General features: G+C 39.3%; 1 protein-coding gene across 1 annotated transcript in view; it reads left to right on the forward strand.

The window, feature by feature from the left end:
* The window catches only part of JAZF1 (JAZF zinc finger 1), a 183661-nt gene that overhangs the window by 75192 nt on the left and 82897 nt on the right, over positions 1 to 25572 (forward strand). Inside the window, exon 2 of the mRNA XM_027450981.3 lies at positions 23468 to 23540. Within this exon, the coding sequence (XP_027306782.2) occupies positions 23468 to 23540 (73 nt within the window). The remainder of the gene's footprint in view (positions 1 to 23467; positions 23541 to 25572) is intronic.

The following is a 25572-nucleotide window of genomic DNA, read 5'->3' on the forward strand; positions in this document are numbered from 1 at the left end:
CTGTATAGAACAGATTATTTGGCTCTCCCTAAGAATATCTTGTACAAATGGTGGGTTATCTCTACATCATGATTCTTGAAAGTGAAGTCTGCTGAGCTTCCTGGAAGGCTTTCTCCTTCCTAAGAAGGAGAGCGGGTGATGGGGTAGAACTGGTTGTGTTTGCTCATTGCTCAGTTCTCCAAATAAGGTACTTGAATTATTAGTCTTAAAAGAAACCGAGTATAAAGAACAAACTACTTCATGTGGTATTACCTCTAGACGACTTTGGGAAGTTATTAATGAAGTTCTTTTGTATGTAAAACTGATGAAATACGTATATAAGATCACAAATTATGAAGAACTTGAGACAAACTTTTTTCCCAATAACCCTCTGTGTTACCCTGATATTCAGAGTTTTGACTATGATTTTGAGACTTCTGTAGGGGCTTGACAAGTAAACAGTAAAAAGATCAGATGTTAGGAGTATGCGTGGGGAAAGGAGGTGGCAGTGTTTAAATAAAATCCAGGAGGAAAGAAAAAAAAAAAAGGACCAGCTGTATTAGAGTAATATCTGCCATTATTTATTTATTAAATATGATTCAGAAGTTTGTCACTCCCTGAAACATTACTTTTTCTTAAAATAATGTCTTTGTGACATATTTAGCTTCTCTAGGTTCGTGTCATAGCTCTGTGCCTTTTGAAATGGGACCCCAAAAACGGCCAATCACCTGAACAATCTTTATCTCATTTTGCTGTGTCATTAAAATGTGTTTTTTTTCACTCCAAAGTAAATTGTTAAACTCCATGTTACAAAAGCTGATAAATAAAGCATCTAAGTGATCTAAGTGCTCGTGTTGTCAAAACATCATAACCAGCTTCCATTGCGAATGTCATGAAAAATGGAAAGTGCATTTTTTCTGATGCTCCCCAGTGCAAGCTCACCTCTGTAGCTGAAGCCACTGCCTGTCAGTTGGGTTTGTACTGATTGTTAGCACCGTAAAGTAGGTATGTATTTTTAATAAAAATGATAGAAAACTTCATTACTCTCTGACTTTCTTGATGATGTATTTATCCTTATCGTAAATTACTGTGTAGTCATCATGTTTAACCCATGTAGAACACCCCACCACCATAAAGACATCCTTGGTAATGGTCTTGGAGGAGTGCCACAAGCTGCTTCAGTGCTCTCCAACCCCCCAAACCATGTCCACTGCAAATACACGTAGAGATTGCTGGAACGTACCTACCTGCAGTATGGTCATACAGAAAACAAGTGAGCTGAAACAAGATACTGTTCGTACAGCACTTCTTGTCTATGTGGAAGCAAGGCCTATGTGATAAAGATGCAGAGCAGGACATACATGGTACGATATTTAATAGAAATCAGATGAAGTGCTTGTTGGCAGCAGGTATTTCCATCTTTGTGAGGATTCCTGAAACCCTGCCGTTCTGTATTGAGACCCTGAGGACAAACCATGTCTATTCAAAAATGCTTTTCTGAAAGATGTCACACCCTTCAGGAATGGGTTATATGGCCATGGCAGGAGTTCAGGCAGCTGTGGCATGCCAGCATGAACCACATGGAGGGGCTGAATGCACAGGCTTTCTCAGTTCTGTAGGGGTGGTTCCACTGGGTACCTAGGAAGTGGAAAATGAGTGAAAATTATGAAAACGGGACAAAAACTTACAAATACTCTGCAAAAATGAAGGTCATGATAGTTAGTGAGCTCACAGTATTTATGGGCATACTCATACATCTCAGTGCTTGTGTCAAGCCTGCAGTTGTCCGTGACAATTATTTCCTTGTTGTTTTTGTTGGGCTGCTGATTTCCTGCTCCTCAGTAATGGCATGTGCTCATCTTCTTGCAAGTTCTCATCTGCATCATTTTTCACTCTGTGCTGGCTGTGTAATCATTTGGCACAAGTGTGAGCAGAGATTAAAAAATAAAACTGAAAAACTTTGATCTTGGTTGAGACTTTGAGTGGATTCTGCCTCCGAAGGAAGCTTGCTCGCAGAGGCACTGCCACACTGTCCTCTCTTAGCCACAATGTATTATGTACCAGAGGTCTTGTTTTTGCCTCATGAACTTTTCACAGAGCAAATTACCATTTATCTGAGGCTTTGTAGGGTACAGTTCCTGCACGCTTCATTTTATCCCGGCCGATAAACTCAGTAATGACAAATTAATTGCTTCCATTTTTGACTGCTTCACTGGAGAGGTCTGACCCCAGAGTCCTTCTGCGTGACAGCAGTAGTATTTTGAAAGGGAAAAATCTCTGCTCCCATTCTGTAGCTGTTGCCCAGCACAGTCTACCTCCTTTCCGCTATGGCAGCTGTCTCGAGAGTTGAACTTTTACCGCAGTTACCAATACGCTGCAGTGCTGCCTGGCTTGCAGTGCTGGATTTAACAGGGCAGCTGACGTCTGTCTGTCTGCCACTGCTGCTGTGATTGTTTGCAGGAAGGGAAAGCATCTGAGAAGAGCATCCTTGAACTTCATCTTCTGCCTGCTGCTGCCAGTGCTGTTACCTTTGCTCAATAGCCCAAAAGGTGAATGTAGTGCATCCCAAGAAGTCTAAAACCAAATGTCTGTAGTCCTGTTTGCACCCAGTTCTTAGTTAGACTTGGTTATTTCAGTGCTGTTTTCACTTTGTCTGTCTGTGTTATTTGATCTCAGGGCCTCCATCGTTTACCCTCTTGCTGTGTACATTACTCCTCAAAGGCAGTAAGATTAAACTCTGCAAAGAAAGTTTGCAGGAACAAGCCATTTGTTCTTCTAAGCTTGTGCCTGAGGCTACAGCATAGAAAACAAATCTATCTTAATAACTTTCTAAAATACCTGGAAAATTGTTTTGTAAATATCTGTTCCTTTCTTGTATCTCTTGTTTTCTGTGTTCATTTTGGTTTTGTATGGTAGGTATTGCTTACTTTCTCATAGCCTAGGCAGGAAACAGCAACAAAGTTGGAGATACTTTTCCATGCAACATGCAGAAGTTTATCCCTATATATAGCCTACTGTAAGTTTCATTTGCATAGTCGCATTCTTTCCAAACTTGTGGCAGAGAAAGTATCAAAGTACAGACAGTGTTTCCATAATTTATTCTGCAATGGTAAGTTGGTATGATGCGCTCTGTAATTTCCAGAAGTCACAGGGAATGAAGGATAAAATCTTAAGTTCAGCTCCAAATTATTTACTTGTAGGAATTAAACTTGGCTTGGCAAAATTATTAAATTCAAAAAGTTGTTTTTTCTCCTGTTTGTGCCCTTATCTTGGGCTGCAGCTCTTGCACACTATTCCTGTACCTTTTGTTCCAGTCCAGCACTTTGTCTGGTTTATTTCTGAAGTCTCAAAAGACTGGATACTCATCTGAAAAGGAGAGCTGCTTTCTGTCCTGGCAATGTTTAAGAGTCCAAATGTCTGGCTTGCCTGTTGGGAAAGTACCTGTTCATTTGGCAGGTCAAATACAGATCTGAATTTTGTTACTGGTAGGCCACTTTCTGTTCATCTTCAGGTTTCCTCTGAATTAAAAATTAAAAAATAATAAAAAATGCTTCATAGTTGCCATAAGCAGGTGAGAGGGGAGACAGAGAGAAGACATTCAAATGGTCAACCTAAAGAAGAGTTACAGTGGTTCTCACTCACTGAAGTATATTCTGGGTGGGCCTGGGGCAGCTGCCAGGAGCTTGTCGGGTGCATGGAGTTCCAGGCATAGCAAGACTGCAGGAATCACACTGAACGTACCAAGTCCTGAAGCTGGGCGTCCTCCCAGGAACAGGGGGTTTCTGTGAGATGTGCAGGAGGCAGGGAGGGGGGAAGAAGTGCTGCTGCTTATTCGGTGCAGTGGGAAGGTCCTTGTGACCCGGTAACTGCTGAGAACATGGAAGAACTGCTTCAGTGATGAGAGTTGAAGGACTTACCACCACCTAGAAGATGCAGATCTTCTGGGCCTGGTGTTTTCAGGAGGCTTGCTGCTTGTTTCTGTAGGCTGACTTTGAGATTCCTTGCTTAAACTTCCTTGATGCTCTTTAGCTAGTTTTGGAATACATGTGTCTTTAGTTATTTTTTTTTAATTGTGCAGTTAAAGTATACAAATAAGCGGTTAAAATACACAATTAATTAAACTATTAAAAGTGTTCTTTTTTGACTGAAACAATGATTTTTGCAAAATCAAAACAATATTTTTGCCACAGATTTCTGAGTGGCTGATGTAAGTGGTGCGTTGGAGTTGAGTATTCTGAAGTATGTGCTATGATCTTGGAATTAGAGATACAGTCTAGTTCCTAGTTCTTTGTGCAGCCCAAAGTCCTATTCAAAATGTTAATTTTGTATTGCTCTGATTTTGTTTGTTTGTGTTTTTTTTGTTGTTGTTGTTTTTTAGTCACTTTGATTTCAGTAATCCTTCCCAAATTGTTTTTCATGGTAAATTACATGGGAGCCTCATTAAGGCTTTAAAAATAGTATGACTTGTGTTAAAAGAAGTTCACCCGATCCTGATTTGCAGAAGTAGTAGTAGTAGTCCAACTAATTGTGATGACAAAACAAACATGAAATTAGATCAGAGAAATACGTACACCTAACCACTTAATGTCCTTTTGGTTTGAACTGATTCCCTTTGTCAAATCTGTACTTCGAGAATGTTTCAGGTTAGAGGTAGCTGAAGTTGTGGGTTTTGCAAGAAACAAATGTGGGAAGCATTCAGAAAGTTAAAGGAACATTGGAAAAATAGAACAAGAAATAAATGCTGATGGTGCCACAGGCTGGCACAAACTAAGCTGAGACATTTTGAACTTGGAAGTGTTTCGGGAGGGACTTTCAGAAATTGCTTTCAATTAAACAGATAAGTGCAAAGTTATCTGGCAGGTTATTCCCTCTACTCTTGCTTCAAAGTAAAGAGGCAGGGTTAAAGGTTTGTTTAAAAAAAAAAAAAAGGCAAAAGAAAGGTTTTGCTAGATAATATCTCCTTCTGTGTTATTGTTTTCAAGATGTTCTTGTGTTGTTAGTAAAAGACTCTTTGTTTGACAGTTCCTTGTTCTATACATGTGTGGCAGACAGCTTCTAAAATACCGAGCCACCTGAGATTTGTAAAGAAATGGTGGAAAGATCTCACACTGAGCCTCCATTTTCCATTGCAAGACTGTTTTTAGTTACAGCCTTTCCATATCTCAACCATTTCAACTGACGGTTCTGTGTTCTGCGTCTGCTTTTGCAAACACACTTTGTTTGTAATTTTTAACAACAAGTTTTATGTGATTTTAACAGAAAGCTAGGAAAAAATGTGTTTCCCTGATGTTAAAGAAAGGAATTCCATTTCATTCAGATGATCCGTATCTCTGTTTTGGAACAAGTTTTGGAATTCAGCGGAGGGTGAAGAGGACTTGTTTTTATGAAAATCATTCAAATTTGGCAAGGTGGCAGGTCTCTGAAAATTGGTTGCTGTTTTAACACAGTAGGCTTGCTAAAGATTGTAAAGAAGCAGAAGTCTCTAAAAATTGAAGGTTTTTATTGCAGAGATTGAAGCAGGACTTTCTTGCGACTCCTCTTCTAGACTACTGGAACCTCTTGAGCTCCAGGTATTGGATGAGAGAACTGCAGGCTCGCTCTCATGTTCCTCTGTTTTCGTCTGACCAGAGTATGCATGCCAGCACAAACTGCCCTTATGGACTTCGGACAGGTCAAGGGTGAAGGAGAGGAGGACGTTTCTCAAGCTTAAGTGTAAAGGAAATGGAGGACTAAGGAAAACGAATAAAGGTTTTAATTTAACATAGCACTTTTTTTAAGATCATGACCTTTAAGATTTGTAGGCCCATAGCTTCTAAACTCTGTACACTGTCTGTACAAGTTACATTTGTAAAGTTGATTTAAGTGGGATAAAAATTTAGGAAACTGTGATTTTTCACTTGACTGATTTCGAGATCTGGTATATTGGGGTTAATGTATGTACTTATATTCAATTGTTGCCTAAATAGGACAAAGAAAGTTGTGGTTTTAGTTTATAAGTACAAAACCTAAACTTTTTCTGGAGCTGTCAGATTTGCCTGTAAGAGAAAGACTTGGAACATAGACTCTCTTGTTAATAACCATGAGATTCTTACTGACATTTAAAATTTACTTTAAAACAAACAAATGTTTTCTGATGTATATCACAGAGTATCTTAAATATCTCACAATATCTCTAATATCTCTTATTACCAGAGTGGTATCAGTACTGAAACTGATTTAGAGTTTTGTTTAATTGTTGATTTTTGATCTTTCCTCTTTGTTTTATGGATATAAAGGAAAATATATAAAATACGGTGGTGTTTCTAGCATGTGTGTGCCTTATGTAGTAAATGTGAGGTCATCGGTGATTTATTTTATTTTTTCCCCAGAATAGTGTCACTAATAGAAAAACAGCTCTTGGCAAAGGAGGTCAGTTGGCACAAGGAATGCACAAATGAGTTGTGCATCTGTTCTGTCATGAAACCTGTTCACATTTAATTGTGTGTGTGTGTTCATTGATTAAAAGAAATATCAGCAATGCACTTCTCAAAATCTTCCAAAGCCGCCTAAATACAGTATTTGACTCCTAGTTTTACACTAAACTCATCCCTTGAATGTATTTTTCAGTCGCACAGGATGGCAGACAATAGTTTATAACATCAAATGTAAATCTCACCCCCCAATACAAAATAAATGAAACCCGAAGGTTGGATGCAATAACACCCATTACTTATGCAGACGTATCCATAACAACTAGTACTTACCTCAGTGCTTTCTGCTCGAGGACGATGAGCCTATATATACACTGGTTTTTCTCATCAAGGCATACAGTATCCCTAGTGTTTTCATAAAGCACTGTAATTGGAAATAGTCTGACAGAAGCTTTCCAAGTCTTCGTCTTGGCAATGAATCTGGCTGCAAAGTGATTCTGGTTGTATGAAGCATTTGAAACTGTTTATCTCTCACTGCTGGTATTCATTGATTTGTTTGTATTTCTTCAGTGTCTCCTCTCGGTCTATAAAATCCTCTGCAGTGCTTTAGCAGACATTTTGTCAGGAATATCACAGTGAACTCAAACTGAGTGCTTCTCTTGATTTCTTCGTGGTAGTTTTTTTGGGTGTCATCCTCCGTCCCCCTCTCCCTGATCTCTGTTTTGGTGGCTCCAAGGACTTGAAGAGCTCTTAATGCTTGGATGCAGTCAGTGCCTGGTGTTACATACATTCACAGGATGGATCTCATGCATTTTCTCCTCAGTGTTGTATCTTACAGCCTGAGTTCCTTGTGTCTTTATTTACAGTGGTGCACTGCAAAGTATGAATGTTTTAACACTACTGGTAATAATGTAGGCAAGTGGCATTTTGGTTTTGTTGGAACTATAAAAAGAAGTGTGTTTACAGCAAGGTTTTTTAATACAGTTATTCTCACGTCTCACTGTCTGGTTAATCAGTTGTGCCAGCAACTATAAAACAGCATAAGGAATCTCATTTTGTCCATAGCACGGGAGTGGGGTTGAGGCGTGTTTTTGTTTTTAGTAAGCAACAAGCAAACATAATGCCCCTTGAATTAAAAATGCTAAGTGGAGACTGGCTGTACTGTGTATGTCTCGTCGCTCTGTTGCAGGAATTCATGCCATTTAAAGCATAGCTTTGGGATGAAAACAGATGGATCACATGCTCACTTCCTTCTCGTTTCAAAAGGTCCTGCAGATCAGACAGACGTTTCAAGTGGAAGTTGTGGTCTTGGAAAATGAAGTAGGTAAACAAATGCAGCAGACAAAAGATAGAGGGGACAGGAGATTCTTGGTGCACTGAGCAAAGAAAGGAGTTTGTCAGGACCGTTAAGCAGTGTGTAGCCTAGCTGGAAATGGAACCTGGAGCCCTTGATCCTTGATGCCAGCACAGAACCTTCACTCTGTTATTTAAAATTGGGATCAAAATTAACTTTGGTACTTAATTATTTTAAGATGATCTTTACCATTAGTGGCGGTAGGTTAAAACAATATTTTGTATGCAGTGAAAGTTCTTTTTTATCTTTGCTGTATACATGGAGGAATGAAGCTATAACCAGGAATGCTCCTGGTTATACAAAGATGTTTACATCTGGATGGAAAACAGTATCCAAAACATCTTGGTTACAGTGGAGACCAGGACTGTGTCCAGAATTGCTCTAAGAAGCAAAAAAGGACAAAATATGCTGTGTCATCGCCAAGTCCGTTCAGCAGAGTCCAGGAAACTCTCAGATCTGTTTCTCTTCTTAATGGTCTTCGATGTTACTGTCTCCATGTCCACTGCTCCCCACACCTCCAGCTGACACGTTGATCCATTAGACAAATAATTCAGTTACCTGCTGTTCACTTGACATAAACTAATAGAAACACGAAGACCAGATCTGGAGATGTTCTTCAGCTCATGCTACCGTCCAATTAGAAAGCATTCAAGAGATTATAAAATCTTTTTAAGAAGTAGAGCTAAAACACGTTGTTATGAGCTGAAAGTAAGACTCTCATGAGTCGTACTGGCTTAATCAATTAATTAATTCATACAGGTGTCTTCCATCTCCTGTAATAGAAACTTAATTTGAAGGGAATATTTTACAGCAGTCTAACACTGTGGAAAGCCTTGCTACTGCCTGATGCTGTTCAAAGGTTCATTGAAAACAAAAATTTATGATCTTGGTTCCTATGCAGCTGTAGTGGCTTTTAATGTTGCAAAAACATGCTGATTTATAATCTCAGCTGGTAGCTGCAGAGAAAAGGCCACTTTCTGCGTGTGTGTAGGGAATGGACTTGTCTTTCCAGCAGACACTACCTCAGGCCACATCATGACTGTAGTGCAGTCTGCCTCCTGTCATGCACCTCTGTCCCGGTCCATTGATGATTTAGACTGAGGAATGTTAAGAGCGAGTTGTAGCTTCCCATGCCTCCTCCCACAGCCCACTCCAGCAGATTTCTTTCCTGTTGAATTCAGATTGCAGGGGGATGCACGAGTGCTTGGGTCACAGCCTGTTTTGGAATGATACACCGGGATGTGCTTTCAGACCTGGAAGTTAGGATGTGTTCATCCTAGTGATAATAAGAATAGGAAAACCTGCATTTTGACTGCTCGTATTGAATTTCTCCTTACCAAAGCAATTTGGTGAGGGTCTTTTGTTGTTTGTTTTTGACTGCTGTCAGTCTGGTTTGTTTCAATGGTACTGAATTTAGTAAACTGTTTTTCAAGTATATATGGATGGAAGAGGTAGAAAAAGTAGCTGATGTTAAGCAGGGATAGTTAGTTACCTCATCAAAAGGGCAAGGTTGGTTTCTGAGTTGATGGAGTAGAGAGCCTCTCATAAGGAGTGTCTGAAACTTTTTATGAGTCAGCCAAGTTCTAGGACTGTTACTTATCCATTTCAAAACAAAACCAAGAAATCTTTAACCCCAGCATTTTGCATTAGCACTTGGCACAGGCAGATTTCAACCAGCAAAAGAAAGAAAAAAAAAAGGCAATCTTATTTAGATACTTTTTTATTTGTTTGTTTTAATTTCAATTCCCTTCTCCCCGGAATAAAAGAAAAGCAAAAGAAAAATTATTAATGTTACTGGCTTCAGGGGTGGTGCTGACATGGGAACCCTGGAACAATATGCAGCTTTTTCTTTGTTTCAGGGTTTTTCTAAGCATCTTGTCTGCGGTTCATTGGCAGACAGGCAGTGTCAGTCTCCCACTGAGGTGGTTTGTTTAAGGTGTTTATTTCCATACTCTTTAATTCATGCCACCTTCCCCGCAGTTTTCTGTCATAGAAGATATTTGTCTTTGTTTTGACTAGGTTATTAGGTAGTCTACTAACTGTAGTGAAAAGCTTTAGAGCTAGAATAAATTACAGAGGAGTTACTAGGCATTTCTCTGCTTCTCACTGCAAATCAATACCACTCTGCAGAGCAAGGGGTGAGCACACTGACACTGCATTAAGCAATGAATATTAAAAGCTACTAAAATTCAAATAGAATGGAAATGGAGATATTTCAGCTAGCCTTAGTAAATGGCAGGGAAAATGCTTAAGGAATTTTGGAGGACAGGGGGTGGCGTGGGCGTAGTATTGGTGCTGGTGGTCTTAATTTCTCTTGTAATCCAACAACCATATTTACTTTCTCTTAGTCCTGAATATGAAGAGAGTTCAAAGCAACTTCAGTCAAGTACCTTGAACTGATCCTGGCAGGAATGCAGTTATATTGTCCTGATGCTGACATGCAGGTGTCTGTTGAACCTGGAAAATGACTTAGTTGCCAAATAGATTCTTTCATTCGTTTGTTTGGAAACAGCAAACCAAACAAGCTCTCTCTGAACACATAGCCTTTTAATAGGCCTTACCTTTTTAACTGTTATATGGAAATATTTTAAAGAGTTTGGTTAAACTTTTTAAGCTATTTCTCGAGGAGAGAGAAACTGCCAACAAAGGGAAAGCCATCTGCTGTTGCATATAGTAGCAGACTTGGAAAGGTGATGTTATTTTTCTGATGCATATGCAATTACACTTGTAAGATTATTACTGAAATATGGTTTGAGAAAGAACTACTATTTTTAAAATAGAAAGTGTCTTCATATACTCCTGTTGGTCCTTTGAAGCAAAATTATTTAATGTACCTTAGGGAATTTTCAAAAATCACATTTTAAAAATAACCAACAGAGCAAGTGACAGCATATGTTTAGCTGAATTCATCAGAATTTTAATTTGTTCTTAAATTCAGCATCAGAACCTTTGTTTACCAAGTGATTCCGTGTTAATCATTCTGATAAATGTATGTAATGTTTTTTCTTTCATAGTCAGCTGCTGATCAGAGGAGGAGTAGTACAAGAAATAATGTTTATTACTGTCCATCAGCTTGCAGCAGTTAATTGCTGTTTAGTAACAACAATAGTAGAATTTAGAAGACACTGAACCATCATTGCATGAAGTAATTTTTTTGGCAGCAGTTAAATGTATAATTAGCAGCTGGATTTTCAGAGGAATGTGCGTATTTTCTTCAAGATATATACTGCTATCAGGAAACATGTCTATATACTGTATATATTTATGTATCCTGATCTAAGACAGCCTTGCATGAGTTTTCAGAACAGCTGATGTCCTCTGTTTCTCACCAGCCCTGTTTCCAAGTTCCTCTTGATTCTAGTTACTTATAGTGCTTCAGTAGAGTTAAACAGATGTTTTGGTGAGTCTGAATAATGAAGTTTTCAGATGGCTACAAACATGTAAATACGGTAAATTCATCACTGTTTTGAAACAGATCAACACTACTTCTTGAAGTTGTACTGAGCTAGGAGTGAGGCATTGTTTCTCTGCATCTTGCATCAGAAATTACAACACAGAAAGCTCGGGTGTGCAAAAATGAATATACATATTAGATTGTTTAATCCTGTCAGGTGCTTCAGAGCAGAAGAGGGAGCTTTCCTTGTTTGAGAAGCATTCTCAGGAAATCTTGAGTGTTCTGAATCTCGAGCACCAATTTAACCTGCCAAAAATGTGGTGTCCTACTGTTGCTTTCTATTATATGACAACGTGAAGGAAATGTAGATGATTTTGGCTTGCATGAATGTCAGGGGAAAAAATGGAAGCTCAGAAACTGAATGTAATGTTTTGTTATCTTCTTTAGTGAGTACTCATCCAGTTGTTTTATCTGTAAACGTTTTTTAAAAATATATTATGGTAAATTAACTTTGTGTTCACTAGCATGATTATTAGATTAATGATTCTATATTCAAAGTCTACGTGTGAGCAAAAAATAATACTGTAATTTTAAAGGAATTGGCACCTTGCAGCATTCCCTTTGTCTTCCCACAAATGTTTATTTGTTGAAGACAGCATTTGATTGGGGTAATAAAGTGAAATGTATTTAAGAATGAGCCTTGGCCTTAAAGCACCTTTGATATTAAGTCTTTTGATTTCCTTAAATTTCTACTTACTGTCAACATTTCAGACTTATCTGAATTTATTATTTTAAAGTGACCCTTCATCTTTTTACTTATTTTTTTTCATCCCCTGACTTAAGTTTTGTCTTTTAAAGATGTGATGGCTTAGTTTAATTCATTGTGATCAGGGTTTTCTCTGTATCAGAGCTGTTACAAGTAGCAAAAGTATCCCTTTCCAAGAAACAATAGCAAAGAAGTAGCTAAATGCAGGGGCAATAAAACTATAGGTAAGCAGCGGAGAATGCTGCAAGTCCCAAGTTGAATGGAGGATGTGGCATGGAGGTGAAGACCAAAGCTGCTGAATGCCCCCCTCTTCTGCGACGTGAGCCAGCAGAGATGCCGTCACCGAGGGCTACACGCCTGCCACAAATGACAGCAAAACTACCCGGGCTGGAAACACCTTCCCATCACCTGAGGTGAAATAATGCCCGCCGCCTCAGCGGGATGGCAAATGGCGGCAGGGGAGCGGCGCGGGGGCCACCACAAGGTGGTGACATGGCGGCCATGAGGCAGCCCAGCCCTGGAGCACGGCACGAGTCGGCTCCTGGTGTGGTGTTAGAGATGGTTGCGGAGTCAGGCTGGGAGATCTCCCCTCGCCCCAGCTCTGCAAGCCAGTGCCTGCTCGGAGCTGCGCCAAGGTGGCTGGGTTTCATCCACGTGAGGACACCAAGGCAGTCAGTGCCTGAGGATCCTAGAGTTGAAGTGGTAACCTCAATGCATTAAATAACCTATTTCACCCTGGTACTCCTCAGGAGGAGGAGATGCTTTGAAGATTATCTCTTAAAAGAACAGATCTTAAAGGTGCAGGGGATCTACTCCACCATTAGTGCTTCAGGCCAAACAAACAGGTCAAGGTTAGTTGGTAGCACATGAAGAATTTCTTCCACACTAGTCCTTGTTGTCCCAGTGATTGAATACTGAGCTTTAAAAAGCTGATACAGAAGACATACAGTAAAACTAAATAAAAATTGTCAGTTTGTGTGCAGAGAAATAGATTTTTCATCTCACAGCAGCACACCAATGTGAACCTAATATATTCAGTGATGTTGGATCCCTCTGAGAGAAAGGGGAAAAGCCTTGTAAGAAATGTACTGAGCAATGATGTGGGGGTGTTTCTTGTTCCCTGCGGTAGGCTTGTTGCTGGATATTTCATGGGTGGCACTCGGCATAAATGTGGAGTTGCTCACAGTCTTGGATAAGGCACATTGGTGGTGAAATTATTTTCAGTGAAATAAAATTGTGCAAGACGGAGTACGTCCAAATGAATTTGGCAGAGCAGTTTCAGGAAACAAAGGTTATCTGAGCACCTGGTATTCTTACGCAGCTGGTTCCCATCTGTGCGCCATCAGCCTCCAGCTCCACCGGGTTTGGTTGCTGCCTTCTGGAGGGCAATGCCAAGCAATCCTGAAACAGCTGGCATCGCTGTGCTGTGATGCCATTCCCTTCATCCTTACAGGAAATTGCTTCGTTTTGTGCACTCCCTGTCAGCAGCAACTGAGGATCGGGAACCCAGGCTGCCTCCTATAACATTGTGCAAAGCAGTAGCCCAGAAGATAAGTTTCTTACAGCAGCTTCAGTGAGTCATGGCAAAAATACGTATTGTTTCCTTCTAATTACAACCCTTTCTCTAAAACAAAACCAACCAACAAAGCAAACAAACAAAAATACTGTTTGCAGAGGAGTGAAGAGACAGTAAATAACACAGTAAAGGCTTTCCCTCTTGATTCCTGGTAAAGATGAAGAGGTTTAATTTGTGAAATACTAGCTGCCTTGCCTGTAGTGGTTGATTTTAGTGTTTCCAGCCAAAATTAAAAGTGGCCTGTTTTCAATGACACTTGAAAATTTAGTGCTATGTTGATAGTCTGAAATGAAGATCTTCTGACATTGCAGATGAAATATGTGCCACTGAAGTTCAGTTGTGGTTTAGTTGGCTATGGAGTTGGGATATAATTATATTATTTTAACTCCTGGAGATCATTACTACTTTGGGAAATAAAACCCCCAAGCATCAAAACTGTCAAGATATATATTTTGAACTTTTATTTAAAGTAATACTGGGTTTTATTTGTTTTGGAATGCTTAGCCAGGTTTTCATTATTAAAACTAGACTAGAACAAGACTTTGAGTATTAAAGTAATAATAATAAAAAGGCAAAACACAAACCTATAAATTTTCAATTTTTTTTTTAATAGGAAAACTAGCTGTTTTGAAATAACTGCCTGCTTTATGCAAAACTGTTTATCTTAGAATATGGATTTAAGCATGTACTTACCTTATACCCTGGATTTGAGAAGACATGGGATTCTAGTTGGTTTTCTGTAAAGGTTGTTCTGTTACTAGTAGTCACCAGGTTTTGCCCAAAAAGGCCAAACTTCCCAATGGATTTGCCCAAGCCAGAGCCTGGTTCTCATAGAAACCCTCTACACTCAACCCTAAATCAATCCAATGCCAATTCAAAAATTTATTTCCTTACAGTTTTGGCAAAATGCTGACCACAAGACAAATGTGCCTCCCTTCTCTTTTTTTGTTCCAAATGTAATGGGAAATGATGCAGAGGATCTTAGAGAGTGGAGAAATGTACAAATTTTGGAAATAGGGGGGGGTTTGTCTGTGTACCTAGAAAATTCATGTCTCCGTGTTGGAGAACAACCTCCTGCCTTTTTCTCCCTTTCTCTCCAGGCTGTCAGCGCAAGGAATGAAAAATGCTTTCCCTGACCAGCAGCTCCATCCCTCTCACCCCTGGGGCGGTCACAGCTATGCTGGCAGCATGTTTTTATTGGCCTCGCGTGTCGTTTGGGGAGGTGATACAACTATGTCAACAGGAGAAGGCCTTTTGATGTACTCTTGCTGTGTCCCCATCAGAGGGCTCTGCCAACATAGCTGTGCTCTTACAGCTGGTGCAGAGGGCAGGGAGCGTGGCCAGGACCTACAGCACGATTAACAAGAGCATCATGTTGATGTGTGTGTTTGGTGGGGCGTGTTATATGCCATGAAGCCGGCTTTGTTGGTTTCAGAATAGAATATCTCTAAATCACTTTTTTTTTTTGATTTCTCTTTTACTGTAGATTTGGGTGAAATAAAGGTGAGTGCCTTTCCATAGTATGTGCATTTTTAAAACTCTCAGAAAAAAAAAAAAAACAAAAAAAAACTGATCACAGAGTGGAGGGGGGAAAAAAAGGTTCATTTCATTATTGAAATGTGGTCATTTAGGGAATGCTAACGTTACATGTTATGTCCTGTGTGCTTACTTGACTGTTAAGTGAGAATGGACCCTTTATTTTAGCACTCTTCAGTGGCACCTCCTGAGATTATGTGACTTGAATTAAATGCTGGGAAATCTAGTGAAAATGGCATTCTAATTTTTCTCTATTTCAAGCTTCATTACTTATATTTGCACTTAGAAGTTGCAAGCAAGATGTTAACATTTCAAATACTTAAAAATGGAATACATCTCACGATTTAAAAAGGAAAATAAAGTAGCAGCAGACTCGTGTTCTTTTCCTTCTCTGAGGGATCTTTCCAGCAATTTGCTAGTCTCCAATTGATTTGATTAATGAATATTTTACCTATTAAAAATAACCATTACTTATTGCATTTGGTTGCTGCGATAATTATATGTTTCAAGTAAAATCTAATTAACTTAAGTGGAAAAGCATCATAGCACATGAAGTGTGCTCGCAGTTCACTACATCTGAAAGATCATGAGACGCCTTTTTGACATCTGTGGCTCTGCAGCTAGTTACCAGCAATTACTTTCCGTTCGGATAGAAATCAAGTATCTGATTTACAGCATTGCTCTTTATAATCTGAGACATGAGCTACTGAGAATATTATGAGGGTGCAGTAATCACAGTGCACGGTAATGCTCTTCTAAATAATTACGGCTGTACTCTCCTACACGGCTCCCTGCTTTGTAGTTGCTGCTGGAGTTTTGGGTAGATTTTTGGAGGAGGGCATGCATGAGAGACGGGTTAAGAAATGGTTGGTCAAGTGCCATCCATTCTGTCAAAGGCAGGCTGAAGTAGGTGGCAGCCAGCTGTTCAGTTGTGCTTGAGTTCTGGGCTGTATCTCTAATTGGGGCCCCTTCTAATGGAATCAGGAGAAGCCACCATTTGAATTTATCTGCTGAAGACGATGCTGGTTGTGTTCCTGTGCTGGAAAGAGTGGGCTGAGGAAAGGGATGAGGATGCAGGGTGGCATGCAGAGAGCACACATGGTGTTCCTCGCAGGATGCACGTGCTTCCCACTGAGAACACTTAGAGCATACACTACTTTGTTTTCACTTTTAAATAAAGAATTTCACAAATTCTGTACTTGGTTTACAGTGATGTAAATTGGTGAGAAGCAAGAGACTAACTCTGTAGGCAACCTCAACAAGTTCTGGTCAACCAGATTGTCCTGTTGAGAAGCGAAGGAACAGACAAATTTATTGGGTCTGGCCACTACCTCTTAGCTATTCTAGCATATTTGATACTGGCTAACCTTGATTAATTTAAATTATTTTGGGGATAGAGGGATGGAAAATTCTTTTAATTTCTAGCAAGGAAAAACTCTTCATAAGGCAGTAGCTAGTAAATAACAAGAACCACAAGAATAGCAAAGCAGTATATTTTCAAATAAACAAATAAAGACATGGCTTAGCTGATCAAGTGTTTGGATTGGGAACTTCTGTCCTGTTCTTAGTTGTGTTGTGTTATATATAATCTGTGGCACTGGAAAGTTATGCACACTCTCATTTTTCACTTTAATTGCCTTTTTGACAACAGCGTGACAGAATCAAAGGTTGACTTCAGCAGCCAAGGAGTGCTGTGGTTGCTTACTAGTGTGTAATAATTAACTTAATTGCAGAAATTTGAAAATCTTAACAGAACTGGGAACCACAATTGGATTCCATGCATTCTTTTTCTTTTCTGTTTTCTGTATCTGAAATATCTTTTTCGTGTCCACAGTTACATCACAAGTATATATACATACATATACATACGTATATATATAAACTAATGTCAAATGATCTTCTCTGTCATGTTACTGAGCTACCATTTTAAACCAGTAATCCTTTGAATATAATTATGCATTAAATTAGTACATTTGAAGCTGCAATCAGAACCTTTTTTAGCTGGACTGTGGGAGGTACAGGATGGCTGTTGCTTCTGAGAACTCAGTCTGAATTCAGTAGTGGCAGCATGCAAGGATGAAGCGGTATTGCTCAATAATAGCGTTGTATAAAAATGTTCTACTATTCTGTTTGCTGTGAGAGTAAAGAAGTGACTGGTTTCTGTATAGGTTATCTAAAATAGCATATATTATTTTAACACCAGTAAGAAACCATTTTCTCATACCACAGAGCTCTGAGTTCTTGTGTCCATAAAATGGAGTTTCAGATGTGCTAAGCTGCAGCAGTGAATTGATGCTCTTTGTTATGGTTGTCTTGGAGTTTTTTGTGCTTTAATTTTCAGCAGACTGCTTTGAACTTTTGTCCCCCTTTTTTTTTTTCGGATGGTCCCTTTTGCAGTGACATCCTGTGACTGAGCCTCACGGCTTCTGCAGTGCTAACACAAGTGAAGGGGAAATGCTGGAGTGATGTCCTTGGGATCGGGTGCTTTTCCTAAGAAGAGACTTTTCTTTTTTACTTTCCTGGGGCTTCCTTCATTTAAATAAGTCTTCTGTTTGGAATTTCTTTTCGATAACCACTTGCCTACATCTGCAGTAAGAAATCTGCCACTGTTAAGATTTACACTGTCTTGTGCTTGCAAGTCTTTAGAAAAGGGCCGTGATAGATCACCTACTGTATTGCTTGTGCCTACACTGGACACTGTGCTTTGATCTGAACTTCATTCGTATTTCGGTGGCCTGTGACTGTCAGTTTTCTTTTCCATGGCTTCATGAACTTAAGAGCAATTTGACAGGGGAAACAAACTGTTGGCAGCTGAGAAAGGTTGGCAAGTCTTGAGTAGTCCAAATAGGGAGACTTATGTGCTAAAAAAAAAAAATTAAAAAAAATGTAGTATGGAGTCTCCAGTGTTCATTGAAAATGTGAGTTGAAATAACTGTAGTGTTTTTTGTGTTAGAACTTGCCTGAATGTAGCTTTCTTAGTCATCTGTTTAGTGAGAGCTTATCTGGAAGTGTGGAAGCATTTAGCATCTTATCCAATTTATACATTTTGGTAAGTCCATCTGGCATTTGGCACCCTTGGAAAGAAGTTAAACTTGTTTATATATATGTATAGATAGATAAATAGATATAAGGTGTTCTTGAAGTCAGGTGGGTTTAAAACTCTTGCAGACTCATGGTATTTATCTCCAGTCTTCTGTTTCCGAGATAGAGCACTACCTGCCAAGACACAAGTTGCTTCCCTTTTAGAGATGAATGAAAATGAAGTATTGCATGGAGCAAATAATGTCCCTGCTGGATTTTGAGTGAAGCCCTTAACTGAACAAACTCTGAATTCATGTGTCATAGGCTGGCAAGTTAAATATATATATATTTGTCTGTAAAGATACTACCAGGAAGCCATGTTGACAACCATGAAATCATAGTTGTCTGTGATCCTGCTCTTCAAATTCATAAGACTATCTGGAATCGAAACCGTGAAATTCCTAGTGGCTTCCTTGCAGTGGAAGTGTGGGATTGGGACCAGTTTCCAGTAACACTGAATGTATCTTTCTGGCTTTTTAAGCTATGCCCGCGTAAGAACAATTGTGAACTTTGGAGGAAGCCAACAGAAATGTTTGCCTTGGCATCATTAGTGAAGGGAGCTAGTTTCAAGGGAAGTGTAGGTTTTAATTAATTAGCTGAGCAGACTTGTATCAGCCAGTTTTTAAGGCCAAGTGAAATATAAGACAGACACTCTGCGAACCCAGTGGTGGGCGCGTGGGATGTGTGTAGGACTGCTCTAGCAGGCGAGTTGTGAGTCTGGAGAACCTCTGCATTTGCTGTTCGCTCCAGCACTTACGTGCACTGATCTCGTACAAAAAGGTGAGGTTACCGTAAACATCTCCAAGTGACTTGGGAGATGGATCATACTTCAAGTCCACGGTCCTTTTAAATATGAATTGTAGTGTTTTCAAAAATCCTTTGTAGGGCCATTATTTTCCTAACATTTGTGGTGTTTTGTTGCTCTTTTTGAGATGAAACGGATTAAAAATACCCTTGGGCTGACAAGGGGAGTTTTATCTTGTTGCTTTTGTTGCAGCTATCTGGCTGAAGTAATGACATGGCAATTTTTTTCAAACCTACATCTTTTGAAGATGTGAATTCATCTTTTTATTTTTTTTCTACCCCAGAAATGTTGTTTCTACAGTGTCAGTAAAATCTGTTGGAGGATTACAACTACGAAAACATCTTCAAAGTCTGGTCACTTCATTTGTATGTGAACAGGGATTTAGATGTCCTCCTTCAAGTACCTGGACTCTTATCAGGATTGACCTCAGCTTCTGCTCATTCGTTCAGTGGTAGCACAATGAAGTAGAAGCAGCACTGGACACTTCATATTTAAGATGTGGAAGAGTAGTTTAAATTTTACCTCCTTTAAGTCACTACTTTTTAATCTGAGACCAGCTTTGCCACTTTGCATTTTTCCTAGTCACTACAAGAAGAATGCTTCCAGTTTTTAAATAATGCTACTGAAATTTGTTTGTCCTCTATGTGCCTTATAGGTGAAAGGTGATTTTTCAGTTATTTAATTGCAGGAACTTTATGAAAATTCTCTCACACGAAGTTGCTTTTGATAAATTTCTTGTACAGAGGTAGGGCAAAATTCACTGCTCCATTTTGTAGCTCAGATGTGGCATGTATTTTGTGCATGAATACTCACATAGAACAAAGTTACGCATCTGATGAAGACTGTACTTGAACAGGATGGGTATACTTCTCTATTATTTGCTCTCTTTCGAATGCTTTGCCAGGTTAGGATTTTGCAACGTTTTCAAGCTGAAAGCTATTGCTACATAGAGTGAGGTGATTTAGTAATGGTAGCTTGGTTCAGCAGTCAGTGATTCATTTTGTTAGCACATGCTCTGCAGAAAATGCCTGGCTTCAGTTGAGCAGTTTAAAGGAGGTGCAGTGCAATTTATGGTTTTAGCCTTAGTTATGTATTCATGCTACTTGTCTGGTTGCCCAGTGTGGAGCACTCTGTGGACGTGAGAAATTGAAAGTGTCTAATCCCTGACTACTTGAGCAACTGTATCTCTTGTGGGTGTTGGCACCCACGGTTCAGTCTTTTAATAGCGAGATGGGGAAGCCCAGAACAACAACAACAACAAAAAAATTATTTTTATACCACTTTGTTAGAGGAAAAAAAAACACAGGGTTTTCAACATCGAACACCATAGTAAAATAAGAGACCATAAGTTTAAAAAAATAAATCAAAAACCAGAAACATCCTGAGCATTACAGAAAGTACGTAGTGCTTTCTGTCCTCCCGTTGTGAAATGGACTCAGTGGAACGTAATGCTTATGAGAAGAGACAAGTAATGAAGGCAGCTAATGGACAGCGGGTGGCAATTTGTTCTGCTAGATTTAAAGCAATACAGCAAAAATAATGCAGCAGTGAGGCTTCAATATCCCGTGTCAGTTCAAGAAGCCAGAGTAACCAGTTAAAGCCAGCTGTTGATCAGTCCCTTCAAAACAAAATTTGTGGTGGTTTTTGTGCGTGCTGTCTGGATGTTTTTCTTTCAGTATAAGAAAGGGAGCTCAGATCAGTCCATGGTTATACTGCATAAATACTTTTCGAGAAAGAGATTCGTCATTAGTGAGTGTTTAATCCATTATAGGTGTCTGTTTGGAAACTATTTAGGCAACTTTTGGCTGCCTTGACCAGCCTATGCGTGCTTGAGGAAACATTGACCAAACATTTTTACAGGGCCATTTTGTGAACAGCAGGGAGGCTAGTGAGAGGGCGGTATGGGGAAACCATTTCGTGTGTGCATTGTGTAGGTGTTAAGTCTTGGGGCACAAGGCGAACAGGCAGCTATACACATCTCTGCAGGTTTTGTTCACACAGCAGGGGGTTTTGAGGGGAGGGAAGGTGGGCAGCCTGTGATGGCCTCCTCAGCAAGGGCCGAGATGGCGGCAGGGGAGGATGGAGGAGTAGCGGGAAGTGGGCTGTGTGAAGGAAGGGGCAGGGGAGGGGAAAGGCAGAGGGCGAGGAGGAGCACGGTGAGGCAGGAAGGAGCAAACCGGTGACATTTTGTAGCAGTGACCAAAGAGCTGGTGGTGGTGGCTGGAAGTTGCCGCAGGCAGGTGTGGGTGCTCTGAGGGCAGCCAAAGGGACAAGCCAGCCAAGCAGTGTGTATCAGATGGCATCTCCTGAGAGATGGGGTTCCTCTGCACAGGTGCTGACTAGCAGATGATGTGCTCTGCTAACCAGCTCCTACAAAAATTATGAGTTTTTTGGGTTTCGTCTTTGTTTTTCCATCTTTAGCGAGCATTATGGTGGGCTGTTGGCAGGCAGATGAAGTGTGGTGGGTTCTTCATCGGAGCTTTCCCTTGTCCTCTCCCACAGATAGGAGCAACGCTCTGATGTAAACCAACCCTAATTTTGCCTACTTCAGTCGCAGAAACTGTTGTTTATAGGTGAAGGTTAATCCCACTTAAGCACTGGATTAGCAAAGACGTAGTCATTTAACCACAGAGGCCTAAATGCGGGCTGAGGCGGTGTTCAGTCAGTCCTGGCGGGGATTAGGGCTCTGCAGACATGCAGTATCGAGACAGTTTCATGGCAGGCCCTGCACCGCAGAGGTGTAAATCTAGCAAAGTTCACCATGACAGCGGTTGTGTGCTTGGCCTGCTAAATGACTGTGTGTTTTGTGGAAACAAAGACAAGGAAAAGATCTTTGTGCGTCCTGTAAACCCCGGTTCCTCAGAGAGGGGAAGGGAATTACAAAGATAAAGGGGAGGATAGCCAATGCTTTGCTGTCTTGGGTTAGTTTAATGCAGAGCATGGTGTGCTGATAATTGCTGCAGGATTTCCCCAGGCACCAGAAAGGCAAGGAAAGTAGGCTGGGGTTGGTGGCTGAGCTCGTACTTGGGCTTTTATCTCCCCTCTCTGACCTTCCTTGAAGGTGTTTATCTCTTTATGGACATTTTGATAAGGCATGCTAGCAAATCCTGGAGTATGAGCTTTGTAGGAACTGAAATGTGGGAAGAAAGATTAGCATCGATCTGAGCTCTGAGGGGGTGAGACAGGGAATTCTCTGCACACAGAATAAAGACATCAGCTTTGGGCAGTAGGGCAACTACTGTACCTATTTCAAGCACAGTCCCCATTCATTTCAGTTAAAAATCTTGCTAAAGATAGGGTAGCTGAGGCAGATTCCTAAACAGCTTTTATCAGGTTTTAAAAACAAAACAAAAACCACAAATCCCACCAGAAGCAACTGATGAGGTCAAACAAATGTGGCTGTCAAGATAATGAGCTTTCTGCGATCATCTTTGCTTAAAGTTGCAGCAAGAAGTGAGAGCAATCCAAAATACATCCTGACTGTAAGATCTTCCCATGTTTATTTGTTCTTGAGTGGGTTTCTCTTATTTTTTTCTCCTTCCCCAAACACAAAATAGATGCTTTCTCTGACATAAAAGATAGCAGCAGTGCTACGGACAGCCATTTAGTAAAAACAGTTTGTGTTCTTTATAGTTAAAAAAGCAAAAGTTGAACTTAGAACTGCTTTTAAAGTCATGCATAAAATACATTGTTAATGAATATGTAGCAGTGTGCACAGGCATGATGCACATGTTCCATTGGGAACTTTTGAAGTCTGTTCATAATCACCTCCTAAAGATGCACTCTACAATGTGGGGAATGTTGTATTTGAAGTTTCAATACAGTCTAAATTTTGTATGAGTAAACTACTTAGACTATGGGCATACATAGTTTTGGTTTCAGAATTTTAAACTAGTTTAAGCTATTTCTTTGTCAGAAAAAAAAAAAAGCAAAACTTAAAAGGGACATTGAAAATAGTGATTGAAAACATTCTTTCATTTGAATGAGAAAGTTAGTAGTCGAGGGATTTGGATTGTGCTTGTTTCAGGGTTTTTGGTGGGCAATGCTCTGCTTGGCAGGCATTTTGCTTCGAGTGTGTTTTTATATGACTTCTGATGGAGAGCTTCAAAAATAAGCTGCAGAGAAGGGAGAAAGCAAAACTCAGAGATGGAGAAGAAAAGTCAAGTCCCAGCTGAAGAGATTTAATGGGTCTTGAAACATCTCAAAATGTGTCAACCATATTTAGAAATAACTACATTAAAAAAACAAGAAAGCTAAATCCTTTTAACACTGTAAATCATGGAAAGCAGTGAAAACTAATATTTATGAGGGAGATTGTGAAAGCTTGTGTGACAGTTGGAAATTACATCACTGTTGATGTTTTAAATTCTTGTGTAAAGTAATGCAATACTGTGTTTATGAATGAACAAATGATTGTGCTGTGCTAAGCATACTGTATATGGATGAACTGGGTTGAGCTGTTACATCTCTTGTCTTCACTTATGTTACTTTGCAGTATGCAGTCTTGTATGTTTCATGGTAAATACAGAAAAATGAATTCAGTATATCTATTTTTTTTAATTCCAGATACAGACCCACGTGTATTAGAGAAACAAGAACTTCAGCAGCCAACCTATGTTGCTCTAAGTTATATTAACAGGTAAGTGTGGTTATTTTTCAAGTAGAATTGATCATGGTTTGCACAGTGTGTGTGTATGCACATGCCAAAATGATACACTTACGTGTTCATTATGATTGTTTTATGTTATAAGACACTGTGATAACACATGTTCTACAAGGACAGTTGAATTAAAATTCAACTAAATTTTAAATCACTTTAATATAGGACATGAGCAGCCCTTCAGTTGCACTGCTCAAATACTTAGGAGATGAGGTTTTAATGTTTTATGCTGAAGCTAAATCTTGTGCAAAGCAAGATAATTTCTTATTGCTTATTTTTTCACTTTCTTGTACTCCATGCAAATGAGTGGAAAAAGATTTTTTTTACAATCAATATTTAAATTCAACTGATAATAGTACAATATATGAATTTTTATAGTACTTTTACAGTTTTTCAGCTACAGTGTATATAAAAAAAAAAAAAAAAAAAACCTTGCTTACCAGACCTATATAACCTGAAAAATTTAAGAAACTTAAACAGCTTTTAAAACACTAATCTAAATAACAGAAAATAGACTTGACTTTTCATTTATTGACTGATAGCAGAACTGAAACCTCCAGAATGCAGGAATGGAAGGGCTGCTTGTGTCTTGGGCTGCACTATGGTAAAGAGCAACCTGAGAGTAGCTCCTTAGTTTTCTTCTCACTTAAGCCTATCACAGAATGAGACAGAGGTACCTCAGATTGCTTTTCCTCTGGGAGAATTGACCCATGCAGCATGCTGCATGGAAGGAAGAGATGGTAAGTTTTTGTGGAGTTGCAGTGCCCCTTTCTCAGCATGTCTTCCAAGTTATCTTTTACTCCTAAGCAAGCATTATACATGAAGGGCTGTTCCTCATTTAAAACCCTTTTTTTCCTGTTTTCTGTAAGTCAACATGCTGCTATTCTGGGCTTACTTTGCCTTCTTTTATATATCATGTGTTTGTTTTGTTTTGTTTTTCAATCAGATGTACTGTGGTTAAAAATCAGAGTCAGTTGTCTCTTGGAAATGCATTTTTGGAAAATATTGTGTATGGGATTATTGGCTTTTATCCATGGTATCTGAGTTCCCTTTTGTATCTTTGCTATCCTAGTGCATGAGATACAAACTCACAAGCCTGAAAGATTAACCTGGAATTTAATTCAGGATAAAATGAGTTTGTTCGAACTCTCATTGGTCATACATAAAGTAATTTTTTTCATTTTAATTCTACTTCATGTTAAAAGTGAGGGGAAATAAAGCACACTTTTGTACAAACGAATCCACTGTTTGGCTTTTGTTTAATATTTGCTATAGAAAAAAGGTGGCAGGCGGGGGAAAAAGAAAGACTGATGTATGAAAGGAAGAAGTGATGTTCACTTGGTGAAGTGACTACATTTTCTCCACTGTATGATACTGTTACGGTTACGAATAGCTGGTATTGACATGATTTCCTATTTGGCAAGTGACTGCTGTTCTTCCTGGAGACAGTCCTACCCTTTAATGCATACTTTGAAATTAACCGTGACCCTCTTTTACACTTATTTCTGTTGATCTCATTTAATGTATAAAACTTTTCTTGCAATATGTAGGCTTGGTATGTTGTCATGTATGTTGGTGTGTTTCCCTTTTTCCATTATATACTTGGGCGTTTTCCCTTGTTGCTTCTGTGGTTATTTTACTTAATGTGAGAGAGCGGAAAGTTTTATAAAAATAAAAAAAAATTAAAAAATAGGGAAAAGCTGTTGTAAGATAACAGGAAGTGCCATGGGACTTGATTGTCTGATTCAGAATTGGAAACTGCTTTTAAAAGTAGTGTGAAAGTGATACCCTGTTCAAATTTCACAATTTTGCTACCCTATTTAACTGAGTTAGATTGTTTTGCTTACTACGTTTTGCCCACAAACTTTCTTCCCCTTTTAATTTTGGGAAATAATTGTGCAGAATTTGTGTTCTTATAGCAAAAACCCAACCTTAATTGACTCTTACTTAAACCAGCTGCTATTTAGCTGTCTTGTAACTGTCTTTTAATTTTTTCTAAAAGTGCTGATGT

Source organism: Anas platyrhynchos, chromosome 2 (genome assembly GCF_047663525.1).
Source record: "Anas platyrhynchos isolate ZD024472 breed Pekin duck chromosome 2, IASCAAS_PekinDuck_T2T, whole genome shotgun sequence".
NCBI lineage: Eukaryota > Metazoa > Chordata > Aves > Anseriformes > Anatidae > Anas > Anas platyrhynchos.